Below are 14,231 nucleotides of genomic sequence, written 5' to 3'. Positions count from 1 at the left end.
AATGGAGGTAATAATATTATATGTAAATAAAATTTCAGAAGAAATTTTAGAGATGCAATGTCTGGCTGAGAATTTTAATTTTCAATTGCATTTATAAAAATGTAGGCAAAAATTTTGGCAAAACTATGAAATCATTTTTTTTCCTCCATCCCTTCTACCACTTATGTATTTAATAGTCCCTCTCCCTTTCTGCCAACCCCCTCTCTGCCCTCTTGCCTCTTATCCTATAACTGCTTTCCAAAGAGTATTACTCTCAATAAAATCTATCTCAAAGTATCAGTCTGACACATAAGTCACCATTTTCAGATTAGCTGATAACATGTATATTTCATTTGGACCTTTTACATAGTCACTGTGTAGATGGGCCTACATAATTAACATAGGGTTACCTACTTTTCATTTTACCAAGTAAGAACATTACCATCAACCCTCAAAATAAAAATTACCACCTATTTTCATTATCATTTCACAAAGAAAAGAAACTTTAATACTAAAAAACTGACCCCGACCACACCCCCCTTTATTTTTATATGTTTATTATAGTGTGTTATATAGTATATATTATATATAGTATAATATATATATTGTATATATAGTGTATATATGTGTATATATAGTATATATATGTGTATATATAGCATATATATAATAGTATAGTGTATATATGTGTATATATATGTGTATATATGTGTATATATGGTATATATATAATAGTATAGTATATAGTATATATTATATATAGTATAATAAACTATGTTTATTATAGTGTGCTATTTTTATTTTTCTGTGGACTGCTGAAAACTTTGTGATGATCTAGCCCTTGGATTTTGGACAGATATTTGAGGATTTCTGTTATAGAGCAAAGAGTGTATAGTCAGATGGTTCTGGGTTTGAGTTCTGACTCTGTTACCTGCTGGCTCTGTGATCAGGGGAAAGTGTTCTGAGCTCTGAGCCCTGGTTTCCTTATCTGCAATACAGTAGTCATGAGGATGAGAGAAAACACACACACACACACACACACACACACACACACGTGCCTGGTACATGTCAACATCAAGGTCTGACCCAAGCTATAAGACTTTGTAGTTTATTTTGGCCCCAAGAACCAATAACTGACTGGCTAGTATGACATTTAGTGAATGTTGCGATTTGGTCTGGGATCCTAAGTCACCAAAGAGTTTAGTCTTTACCTAATTTTTTAAACACACTTCATTAGGATAACATGCAATAGTAGGCAAGGTTGAGAAGAGGAGAAAGGAGGGCTAGAGAATGTTGGAGGTAGTCCAGAGACCTCAGCAGAAAGGGGTTAGGAGGTCTACTAGTATGTTGAGGATTTGGCTGAGGGTAAAAGAAAATTAAATTATATGACAAGATGAGAATTATGGGCATGGGTATTTTAATTGACAGTAAATAAATAAATCAATGGTGAAGAGAATAAAAGGTGACTACGTATGGTAGATGGGATGGATCTCTGTATTTGGATTCAGAGGGCATAAAATATATCCTCAGATGGACAATTTTTAGCTGTGTGACCTTGATCTAATCACTTAATCTCTTAGATGCAATATTTTCAACTATGAAATCGAGATAGCAATATCTACTTCTCAAGATTGTTGAGAAGGCAGATGGGAAAATGAGAGAATATGAGAAAATACTCAGTGTGATTCCTAACACATAATAAACCATCAATATTTGAATACTAAGAAAATATTTATTGTAAATATACTGGAAACCTGCTAAAATCGTTGCATACGTTTTCTCATTACTGAGGTTTTTTATGTGAAATCTATATATCAACTAAAAATGATTGACCAGTAACTATGTTTATGTTCTTTAAGGGTATTTGTTTAATCATTTAATATTGATCAATGGGTATAGATATTAACTAACTCATTACTGACAGTGACATTTTACTAGTGATATTGCCATAGATATCTGATGTGGTTTTTCATATATAGTATCTTACTCTCTACCTTTGTAATCTAAGAATATGGGGACTATATTGGTAAAGTACTTGCATATTGTTTAACTGTATGCTCACACCTTAGATTTGTTAAGAATTTCTGGTGTTTTCATTGTGATGATTTCTAACTTATGTCAGTGGCAAAACTTAACTCAATTCTGCCTTCTTTGAAGTACTGAATAGGGAGTTCAGTCTGCGAAAAGATGCTTAAAGAAAATGTGAGAAAGGATGGCAAAAAGAGGAATTTATTGATAAGTATTTATGGTATATGTTTCAGGAAGTTTCTTCAAGGAGACCTTTCTAGTGAAATCTAGTGGAATTTCTAGTGGAATCTCCTTTGAAGTTAATAATCCACTCCTAGCCAGGAATCACATGGCTTTCACGGAGGAAGGGACCTTTGTGATCTCACTAGAGAGGGCAGCCGGGAGAGTGGTCAGGAATGAAGAGAAGGGAGAAGAGTAAGAAGCTGCCATGTACCATCCTAGATAAGAGTCAGGAACCAGGTCCCCATGAGGAAAGTGACTGTGAGAAAATTCTGAAACAAAGAATTAATAATAATGTTGAAATGTATTGATGGTCTCAATTACTATCTTACTGTATGATGAAATGCAAATTTATATCTCCAGCCTGAATTCTCTGAATTCAAGACCTGTATTTCCAACTGCCTTCCAGACATATCCATTCATCGGTCTCACTAGCATTTCAAACTACATATGTACAAACTGGAATTCCTGTTTACTCCTTTAATTTTGCTTTACTTCTTAATTTTATTCTTTCCCTATTGAATGGCCTTAGCTTCCTTGTAAAAAATCAACCGAGCATAGATATATGGGTTTATTTCTGGACTGTCAATTTTATTCCATTTACCTATATGTCTATTCTCATGTTAGTATCACATTGTCATGATTACTTTTGCTTTCTAGTAAATTTTGAGACCTGAGCTCTCCAACTTTGTTCTTCTTTTTCAAAATATTTTGGCTATTCTGGGTCTTATGAGTTTCCATATAGAGTTTAAGATCAGCTTGTCAGTTTCCCTGAAGAAACCAGTGATATTCTGATAGGGATTGTGTTGAGTCTGCAGATCAATTTTGGGAGAAACTCCCATCTTAAAAACATGAAGCCTGACCCATGAACATATCTTTCCACTTAGATCTCGTTTAATTTCTCCCAACAATGTTTTGTAGTTTTCATATTACAAGTTTTCTACTTGTTCTCTTAAAATTTATTTCTTAGTATGTTTTTCTTCTTGATGTTATTGTAAGTGGAATTGTTTTCTTAATTTTATTTTTGCATTGTTCATTGAAGTGTACAGAAATACAATAGATTTTTTTCACTTTGAACACGTACTCTGCAAACTTGATGAACTCATTTATTAGTTATAACAGTTTTTTTTTCTTTTGAGGATTCTTTAGGCTTTTCTATGTAAAAGATTATATGACATACAGATAAAGATAATTTTACTTTCTTTCCAGTCTTTTCTATCATTAATTTTTTATATCATTCATTCTTGCTTAATTGCCCCACTAGAACCTCCAGTAAAATGTTGAATAGAAGTGGTGAGAATGGAAATTTTTTTCTTGTTCCTGATATTAGGGGGAAAGCATCCAATCATTCACCACTGAGTATGATATCAGCTGTGGGTTTTCATAGATGCCTTGTATTAGACTGAAAAATTTCCTTCTATTCCTAGTTTGTTGAATGTTTTTATCATGCAGTGGTGTTTGATTTTGTCAAATGCTTTTTCTACATCATCTATTGAGATGATCATATGGTTTTAAATTTTTTTATTCTATTGGTATGGTGTATTATATTAATTGATTTTCAGATGTTAAACCAACCTTGCATTCCTGGGAAAAATAATTTCCCCTTGGTAATTCTTTTTATATGTTTCTGGATTTGGTTTGCTAGTACTTTTGGAGGGTTTTTGGATCCACATTCACAATATATTGGTCTGAAGTTTTATTTTCTTGTGGTGCCTTTGTTTGGTTTCCATAGAAGGGCAATGCTGGCCTCATACAGTAAGTTGGGAAGTATTCCTTCGTCTTCTATTTTTTGGAGGAGTTTGTGAAAAATTGGCAATAATTCTTTAAATGTTTTGGTAGAATTCACCAGTGAAACATGTAGGCGTAGGTTTTTCTTTGTGGATAATTTTTTAAATTATGAATTAAATCTCTTCACTGGTTATACATGTATTCAAGCTGTCTATTTCTTCTTGACTCAGTTTCATCACTTTGTATATTTTTAGGAATTTGTCTGTTTCATCCAAATTTTCTAATTGATTGGCACATAATTGTTCATTCCTTTATAACCCATTTTATTTCTGTAAGGTTTGTAGTAATGTTCCCTCTTTCATTTCTGATTTTAGTAATTTTGGTGTTTTTTTTACTAGGTCAATTTAGTGGGCAGTTTGTCAATTTTCTTGACCTTTTCAAAGAACCAAATTTAGTTTTGCTGATTTTCTCAAATTGTTTATATATTCTCTACTTCATTCATTTTCACTGTAATCTTTATTATTTCCTTTTTTCCTGCTTATTTTAGGATTAATTTGCTCTTTTTTCCAGTGTCTTAAGTGGAAAGTTAGGTCATTGATTTGAGTTTTTTCTTCTTTTTAAACATGGGTATTTACAGCTAGAAATTTCCCTTTGAGCACGGCTTTAACTTCTTCAATAAGTTCTCATATGTTGTATTTTAATTTTCATTCACTTTTACGTATTTTCTAATTTCTCTTGTGATTTCTTCTTGTCCCATTTGTTGTTGAAGAGCATGAAGTATAATTTTCACTTATTTGTAAATTTTTCAGTTTTCCTTCCGGTATTGATTTCTAGTTTTATTCCAATGTGATCAGAGAAGGTATTTTGTATGATTTTAATGGTTTTAAATTTACTGAGGCTTGTGTTTTGGTCTAACATATCATCTGTACAGGACAATGTTCTACATGCACCTGAGAAGTATGTGTAGTCTTCTTTTGTTGAGTGAAGTGTTCCATAGATATCTGTTAGGTCTAGTTGGCTTATAATGCTGTTCATGTCTTCCTTTCCTAATTGCTCTTGTTGTCCAGTCGTTCTGTCCATTACTGAAAGTGAAGTATTGAAGTCTCCAACTATGATTATTTCAGTTGTGGTTTTCTCCCTGCATTTTTGTCAGTGTTTTTGCTTCATCCATTTTGGGGCCCTGCTGTTAGGTTGTCTTATATTCCTGGTAGAGTAACCCTTCTATCACTATAAATTATCTCTCTCTATTCCTAGTAATACTTTTTATTTTAAAAGTATTATTTTAATGTGTTTTGTTGCCTGGTATTAGCATAGCCACCCTGGCTATCTTATGGTCATTGTTTGCATGATGTATATTTTTTCCATCCTTTTACTTTCAGTCTATTTGTATCTTTGAGTACACAGTGACATCTTGTTTTTTTATCTTTGCAATTTGATTAGATTGTTTAATCTATTCACATTTAATATTATTGATATAATTAGATTTATATCTGCCATTTTGCTTTTATTTTCTACAGGTCTCATATCTTTTTTAGTTCCTTTTTCCCTCCTTAATGCTTTCTTTTGCTTTAGTGAAGAATTTCCAGTGTACCATTTAAATTTCTTTTATGAGGTTTTTACTTCATTTAATAAAGTTATTTCCTTAGTGGTTGCTATAGAGCATACAATATATATTTTTTAACTTAACATAATCTGCTTCAAAGTTTATATATAAATGTATATTATATTTCTATATGTTATAAGCCCAGCCATACAATTATATAGATACATATATATATATATACACACACAGCTTTATACAGTTAATTTTAATTAATTTAAAAATCAGTTAAGAGAACAAATACACATTTATACTATCTTTTATAATTACATAATTACATTTACTGGTACTCTCTTTTTATGTGGATTCAAAATTTCAAATAACTGTCTGGGGTTACTTGCTGAAGCCTGAAGAATTTTCTTTAGTATTTCTTGTAAGGAAGATGCTAACAACAAATTCTCTGTTTTTGTTTATCTGGGAATGTCTTTATTTTGCCTTCATTTTTGAAAGATAGCTTTGTGCAATATAGGATTCTTGGTTGAAAGTTTTTTCTTTAAGCACTCTGAAGATGTTCCCACTACTTTCTGGCCTAACTGGTTTGGCTGACTTCCAGTCTTGTCCCCCTCTAATCCAGTCACACTGCTGCCAGAGTGATATTTTAATAACACAAATCTTAATGGGTTACTTCCTTGTTTAAGACATTTAGAGATATCCCTCTTTTCTATAAATTAACACTGATCTCCCTAGAAAGGCATAGGCCCTCCATGATCTCCATCCTTGGACCAAATCTCTCATTCTAGCCCACGTTCTAATCATACTGAACTGCTTGAGGTTTTCCTCCTATACACAGGCTTTTTTATGCATCAGTGTTTTTGCTTCAACTGCTCTCTCTGCCTGGAAGCGCCCTTCCCCTCCTGTTTGGGAAACTCCTACTCAACTCTCAAGATGAAGCTCAGTCACTGTTTCCTCTAAGAACTCTTTCTTGACAATTTTGCTAGAATTGGCCAATTCCTCTTTGTTTTGCCCCATTGATCCCTGTGCAGTCTTTTACGAGGCCACCTGGATTGCTCTTAATTACTTATCTATACATTTACCCTCAACTGTAAGACTTGTTGAGGGCATTAATAACACCCAATATGAACTGAGTACTTACTATAGGACAGGCATTTCACATTTTTCTCATTCATTTCCACAACTCAATGAAGTAGTTACTATTTCTGCCTCCATTTTGAAAATGATTAAACTAAAACAGAAAGGTGATCCAGGTTGCCAGATGACTGCTGTTAGAGTTGACATTAACACTCTCTTACTCTTGTCTACACTCTTATAAACAGCAAACTTTGTGCCTTCTCATGTGTCAAGGTCCTAGTACAGATCCTGACATGTAATCATGCCCAATATATGTATGTTGAATGTGGTAGTTTGGCAATACATTAAAAAAAAAAAAAGATTAAAAAACCAAGATTTTGAACTCCACCCATCTTTTAAATTTTATTACTTATTATTTATTTCTCTATGGTGACTAACTATAAAATCCTTAAATAAACAGATCCAGTTCCAGTATTCTTGGGGTATCTAGGAAGGAAAGAATTTAGAAGACTGTATCCTATTTTGCATCAATCATGCCTCCATATATATAGAAAGAGTGATTTAGGAGTGGAAAAGTGCTGGAACCTGTAGATTTGTAAGTCACTTTACACAAAATTTAGAATCTGCTCTGGTATTAGTAGGCAAGGGAGAACATCTACTGGGAGAAATTAACCATAGGTAGTGGAAGTAATGTAAAGAAAAAAACTGGCTGGATCATTTAGGCCTTCTAGGAAAAGAAAAGGAATGAATGAAAGCAAACAAATGTATGGGGAAGTAGCCCTTGTTAGTAAAGTTTAACCAGTATGTCACTTGGTAATGTAGCATATGATGGCATCAGCATGGCAGAACCCCCTTTTGGATTTCACTTTGTAGTTCTGTGAGCTGCTCCTCTGTAAGTTACTATCAATATTACACTGACATGTGGGTTCTTACTCTTACAACCTGAATCAACCTAGCCCCAAGCCAACACTCAAACCTCAGTGGAGGAATTCTTCAGTAGTTTTCTCATGCCATTTCATTCACTAAAACGGGTCCCCAGCCCTAGGGGTTCATGGAGAATTTCCCTGACAACCTGCACATCCAGAGACTTTTCTTCCCTTGGCACATTATTTGTGTCACAGACTGAACTAGCATGAGGACCAAAGAAGAACCTGAGGAATGACTAAGGAAAATAAATCCTAACACAATGTCAATGGGTGTCAATAGTAAAATTATTCGTCTGTAACCTGAGGCTTCTGTATTTTTTGAGTGTGTCCATGTGCTTTACCTACAGAACTTCATTGCTTCCTTTGCTTTTTCCTTCCAGCCCTCTTTCTTCCTATTTAGAATAGGATGTAATGGCTGAGGCGCCATTGACCACCTTGAATCCTGTGGCAACTATGAGAGTGGAAGCTACCTGTTAATACTAGAGCAAAATGTCAGAAGGAACTTGGGTCCCTAATGGCCATGGACCCACCTTACCAGCTCTAAATCTGATAAACTTCAGACATTTTACATATATGAGAAAGAAAGACCCTTATGTGTTTAAGTCACAGTTATTACTAGGTCTCTCTTACTAGCAGCTGAACATAATTTCTAACCAATATAGGCTTTACAAGACAATAAGATGTCATACTCATGTGTGAAATGTGTGGAATTCAGGGGGATTTATTAATAAAGATGATATGTTAGCTTTTCCTGAATTTTTTTTTTTTTTTTTTTTTTTTTTTTTTTTGCGGTATGCGGGCCTCTCACTGTTGTGGCCTCTCCCGTTGTGGAGCACAGGCTCCGGACGCACAGGCTCAGCGGCCATGGCTCACAGGCCCAGCCGCCCCGCCGCATGTGGGATCTTCCTGGACCGGGGCACGAACTTGTGGCCCCTGCATCGGCAGGCGGACTGTCAACCACTGCGCCACCAGGGAAGCCCTTTCCTGAACTTTTGAGGTTATTTGAAAATAACCTTTTCAAGGTTATTTGTCTTATTCCTTAGTATGTAAACCAGTGTCTGTGTTGGAGAGTATGAAGTAGAAGACTCTGATTGCTGAAATGACTGTCTCTGCCTTGCCAAAAGCAGAGATTTCAGTGCAATTTCAGGGCCCTTCAGTATTGAAAAAGGAAATCCCCTTTGACCAGCTCTTTGACTGGATTGCTATTTATAAGAATACTGAAGTTTAAGCAATCATTTGTTAATTATCACAACTTTTAAAGCAATTATTTGCTAATTACCATATAAGTTCCTACTGTTACTGAACAGTCACTCTTTTTGAGCACCTATTATATGCCAGGCACTGTGCTAGGTATGTACATGTATTATATCACTTAATACTCTCAATAACCTGGGGAGGTTAATATCAAAAGTGCCTACTGCAGTTTCTTTTCCTTTCCAGCAAAAGGAGCTCTTTAATATTTGTATTAGTGTCCTAGGCCAACTTTTTAATGAATTTGTTTTATCTAGATTACTAAAGACTTTTCCTTAATAGACACTCACAGAGGTTCAGTTGGAAAGGTTCAAAATTATTTCCTCAGGGGGATAAGGCATCATTAAAATCAGGGACCCTCCCCTCCCCATCCCTAAATTTATGGAGTATTATAAACCTCTCACCAGGCCCCTTGTGTTAGCCGTTAAGCCTCAGTCCTGCCTGGTTGGAGGTCCATGCTTTACTGCGGGTGCTGGTGGGTGGTAGATTAGTCCAAAGACCAGGCGATGAATGGAGAATAGAAATAATAAGAGAGTGGATAATCCCCCCAAGGAGAATCGGGCTATGAACAGGCTTTGACAAATAACCAAATAATCATAACTCATACTCTCACACACCTGCTCATACACGCATCTCTGGATGCCATTCTCTGAAAACCTAAAATGGGAGTTGGATTTCTCAATATCTATCTTCCTATATGTCAACATGGTGATTATAGCCACCTTACCTTAAAGAAAGACTTTGGAGAATATGCCCAGCAGATATTAGGGACTTAATAAAGAAATAAGTATTGCTATTTCATAAAGGAAGTTCTGAAAGAAAATTTGCTGGCTTAGTGGTTTAAACATTGGACTGGAAGTGACAACTCATGACAGCAAGTAATACTTTGAGCAATGCTACCAGGGCTCTCAGTGGCCCAGAAAAGTCAGCAGGGTCCACATTTTGACATTCATTTTTATGAAATAAATTTTTCTTTTCATGAAGTATATCTGTGCTTCAGTTATATTACTTTCTCAGCTCTAAATTGAAGAAGATGACAGATATTTATTTATAAATTTATTTTATGCCACAGAAATGGTTATTAAAATAGAAAATAGAATGAAAACCTTTGGACCAAAGCTGGGTCCTCTGCCAACCAGACCCTAATAGGGACCTAAAGTGTTTAGCACAGTCACCTGTTTAGAGTCTGTTTTGGTTTCTTTCCTATAGTTCAGAAAAACAAGCAATGCCAAAGTGAGAACTGTGAATAAAGAAGGAGCAGAGGCAGCGCTTGACAAAGAGCTGCACTCAGTTCTCTAACATGAGTCAATTAAAGTGGTAAGATGAGGCAGGAGAGATGAGGTGTGACCCTGTGTGCAGTGATTGGATCTGCTTACAATAACCTCCTACAAGACGGGCATGGAAATGATATGTAATCCTCCTTGGATAAGAAGAATCTTCATGTTCTGGGTTAAAGGACTTAGCAATAAGGCCTTTGCCTTTCAGTAAAAATTTCCTTCAAGGAGCCCCATAGTCATGACCACATTCATTTTGCACAAAATCACAGACTACGCTGGAATGCATAGATACTCAAGAGGAAATCAGTTCTTCTTTCAGGCATTCCCATTGGGTAATTATATACTGGGAGTGCTACATCCACTCTTTTAGGCCACTGGGGGTCCAGTTAATGAGTGATTTGAAAGCTTTGGATGATTCATGTGCTAAAGACCAAGCAATGGGATTATTGAATGAATGTTTCACTTATTTGGACGGTTCAGTACCTTGAAGACAGTATCAACCATCAGTAAATGACACCCCAGTGGCTGAGAAGAGTCAATGGGCCTATAGCAAACTTGCCTTGCATTCTTTTCTGCAAAAGGATTTTTCCTTCTCACTGAATACATCTGGACAATCAAAAGGAGAAAAGCCATACCTGTAGTATTCATCTCCCACAAAGAAAAGGGTCTTCTGTGCATCCTTGAGATAGACGGCAGCATCTATTCGCTGCACGTATCTTGGGAACCCAAAGTCATAAATAGTCCGAGGAGTACCTTGCATTTGGAATCCTCTTGTTATCCAGTAGTGGGGTCCTGGAAACAGAAATTAAAATTTACAAAAACTCTGTACCATTTAGTGATGCTCTTTACTCATGAGGATTTCTATGCAGGATCACAAATAGGGCTAGTTTATCGGATATTTACCACGGCTAAAACCTAGTAGGAGATAAAAGCCTCTATTCAATTCAGTAAAAGACTTAAAACTTGCTCTGGAGGCAAAATCCCTAGTGATGCCTTAAGAAAGCAAGAATATTGATACAATTATGTTTTAAATTTAACACATTCAATTTTTCCAAGATAACTTTCATCTGTATAATCTCATTTCAGTCTCATATATGTATGAGAGACAAGGGGCAAGCAACTCACAAAAGCTGATTCTTGCTTAAATTGGCACTAACCTTCTACCCTTAGCCCTCAGCATCAAAAAAAAACAAGCTAAAACTGATAGCTATCACTTATTGGACAACTTCCATTGGCTAGCCATTGCCATATCTTCAAGGTTGTTATTATTATAATTATTTTGCACAGAAAGAAATGAAGACTGAGAGCAGTTAGATAACTTCCCGAGTCACTCAAATAGTAAAGGTCTGGAGCCAGAGACATATTGTGTGCATCCACCTCCTGAAGTTGCAGGTGTCTCTCCTCTCCCAGCTGCTTGTATTGTTCTCCTGAGGGTTCCATGCTGATTTTTGTGAATTAGAGGCTCTCAGAAGAGTATACCATGTCACTCAGAGCAGAGGTCCAGGGGACAGGGACTAGGTTTCTACCTCCCTGGACACTGTCACTTATCACAGTGCCTCACTAGATGACATCTTTGGCTCTGAGAAGAGTTTGATAGTCATTGTCACTCCTGTCATGGTCACAGGACAGAAGAGGGGTTTTTCATCCCCAATCTGAGGAGGAGTGACTGGAACATGCTCTGTGATAGTTAACAAATGCTGACAGTACTAGGTGTTCCAAACACACCAGGCACTGTACCCTGCCACTTCTTTCTTTGAGGGTTCTTTAGGGTACCTTTAAAGAAGTAAGCTGTGCCCCTCTCAGCCACTTCATAAGCTGCATCCACATTGGACATAAGCTGGGGAAAGGAGCTGGTGATGGTGTTGGGCTGGATCCCTGACATCAAGTGAACCTGCCGACGCCAGAAAATCCTATTGGGCAATGGAAAAGAAATCAAGATCAAGGGTTGACTTAGATCTTCAATTGAACCTGGGCTTAAATATACTGCAAACCGCACTTCAGAGGCCATTTCTAAATGCCTCTTGCTCTTGCCTTGTTTTTAAGGAGAACATAATTTTTTTTTAACATATCTGGGACAGGCATAGTCTAACCAAGTTTGTTTTATTTATTTATTTTTGATTTTTTTTAACATCTTTATTGGAGTATAATTGCTTTACAATGGTGTGTTAGTTTCTGCTTTATAACAAAGTGAATCAGTTATACATATACATATGTTCCCATATCTCTTCCCTCTTGCGTCTCCCTCCCTCCCACCCTCCCTATCCTACCCCTCTAGGTGGTCTCAGAGCACCGAGCTGATCTCCCTGTGCTATGTGGCTGCTTCCCACTAGCTATCTATTTTACGTTTGGTAGTGTATATATGTCCATGCCACTCTCTCACTTTGTCACAGCTTACCCTTCCCCCTCCCCATATCCTTTCTTGACTTTAGTAAACAATTTCTTCTCCCTTTTCATTCTTTTAGTATCTCTGTAATCCTCTCTCCTTCATTTATTTAAGGATGTTCAAAACATGAAAGGATAGCAAGTGTTGACATCAATAATTTATACACTTAAGCTGTGCACCTTCCTATTCCAAGTATCATTTGCTACAAATTTCACTTTCCACTTCTGATCTTTTAAAAATTAAAATCTCATAAAGATAAATACCATCCAGGTGCACTTTATGGATATTATATAAATGAGCCAAACTTTTGTGGTTGGAAGAGGCTAATTATTTCCTGTAAAAACAGCAAAACCATTAACAATTATAAATGATGTTGCCTATGTATTTACCTACTGAAAATGTTTATATCTTTGGACTTAATGGCTACTTCAGAGAAACTCTAGTACACACACATTAACTTAAGATTTATCAGCTCAACCACCTGTCTATCCAGTATTATTTACATAAAATTGTGGGAGTATACAAGAGGGTACTGGGCTGAAACCTTCAATGCAAATGAAGTCCACTTTGAATTTTGGAGAAGAAAATCATTCTTATAAAATACAAATAGTTTACTTGACTCCACAGAAGCTAGAATCAACTCATAAAATTATTTGCAGACAGGGAAATTGTAATAAAGTTCTGACATTTAATTTTCCATATAGTAAGTTTAGGCACTCCTCAAATCTTATGTTGAGTTTTAGTTAATTTAACAAATATTTATGGAGCACCTATCAGCAGGCACTGAGGTAGACGTCAAGGATGAAACACTGAACAAGACTCAGGCTCTGCCCTCAAGAAGCTATAATCTAGAGCATTCATGGAAGATGGCGGAAGAGTTAAAAAAAAAAAAAAAAAGAAGCTATAATCTAGTAGTAGAGGCAGATAAGTGATTAGACAATTATAATTCAGAGCAATTTGTGCAATGAAGAGTCAAGTTCATGATGCTCTGAGAACATAGAGTGTATTCCACAGGAGGGATGTGTCATTCCATCTAGGGGGCTGGCGAAGCCATCCAGGTGAGGCACTTTAAGCTGATGACAAAATCTAAAGGAGAGCTGTACTGAGAGAGAGAAATACTTCATGTTCCTAAGCAACATGAAGAGGCAAAAGGAAAAGCACATCATGTTTTAGAAGGCTGTAAGCTGGAGCTGCAATTCCAATGCTGACCAGTATCTCCAAGTCTGTTTCATAATCTCTCTCTTTTTTTTTTAGGTTCACTAAATTTATTTTAAAAATCATAAAACGTTTCTTACAAAAGAGTATTACATTCTGCACACTGCTCTGAATAGATGCCAGGGACATATGGACTATTGTTACTTTTCCTCCCTGTCCCCCCCACCCCCCAAATGTTACAGTGACCACAAAGCAAAGTGTTCACAATAATTACATGGGGGGATTTTTTTTTATTTTTTCAGTACACGGGCCTCTCACTGTTGTGGCCTCTCCCTTTGCGGAGCACAGGCTCCGGACGCGCAGGCTCAGCGCCCATGGGTCACGTGCCCAGCTGCTCCGCAGCATGTGGGATCTTCCCGGGCCGGGGCACGAACCCGTGTCCCCTGCATCGGCAGGCAGACTCTCAACTACTGCGCCACCAGGGAAGCCCAATGGGGGGATTTTTTTTAAACCACCAACAATGAACAAAAATTAAAATTCACTCACTCTGCTGCTGTTTCAAAATTTCAGTGTTAGTTTCTGCACACCCTCCCCCAGCCCCACCCCTGTTTGTAAGGAACTAAAACATTACATCTGGTGAACAGAAAAGATTTCAC

The 14,231-nt window shown here is 36.5% G+C and overlaps 1 protein-coding gene across 1 annotated transcript in view; it reads right to left on the bottom strand.

Moving 5' to 3' along the window:
* MMP20 (matrix metallopeptidase 20) overlaps nucleotides 1-14,231 on the bottom strand; it is a 50,195-nt gene that overhangs the window by 3,584 nt on the left and 32,380 nt on the right. The window contains exons 7-8 of the mRNA XM_024737351.1: nucleotides 11,811-11,947; nucleotides 10,673-10,829 (exon numbers count right to left, since the gene is read on the bottom strand). Coding sequence (XP_024593119.1) covers nucleotides 10,673-10,829; nucleotides 11,811-11,947 — 294 coding nt within the window. The remainder of the gene's footprint in view (nucleotides 1-10,672; nucleotides 10,830-11,810; nucleotides 11,948-14,231) is intronic.

The sequence above is a fragment of the Neophocaena asiaeorientalis genome, unplaced genomic scaffold (genome assembly GCF_003031525.2).
Source record: "Neophocaena asiaeorientalis asiaeorientalis breed wild unplaced genomic scaffold, Neophocaena_asiaeorientalis_V1.1 scaffold266, whole genome shotgun sequence".
Taxonomy (NCBI): Eukaryota; Metazoa; Chordata; class Mammalia; order Artiodactyla; family Phocoenidae; genus Neophocaena; species Neophocaena asiaeorientalis.
Note: the sequence above shows the minus strand (reverse complement) of the source record. Positions and strands in the feature narration are given on the sequence as shown.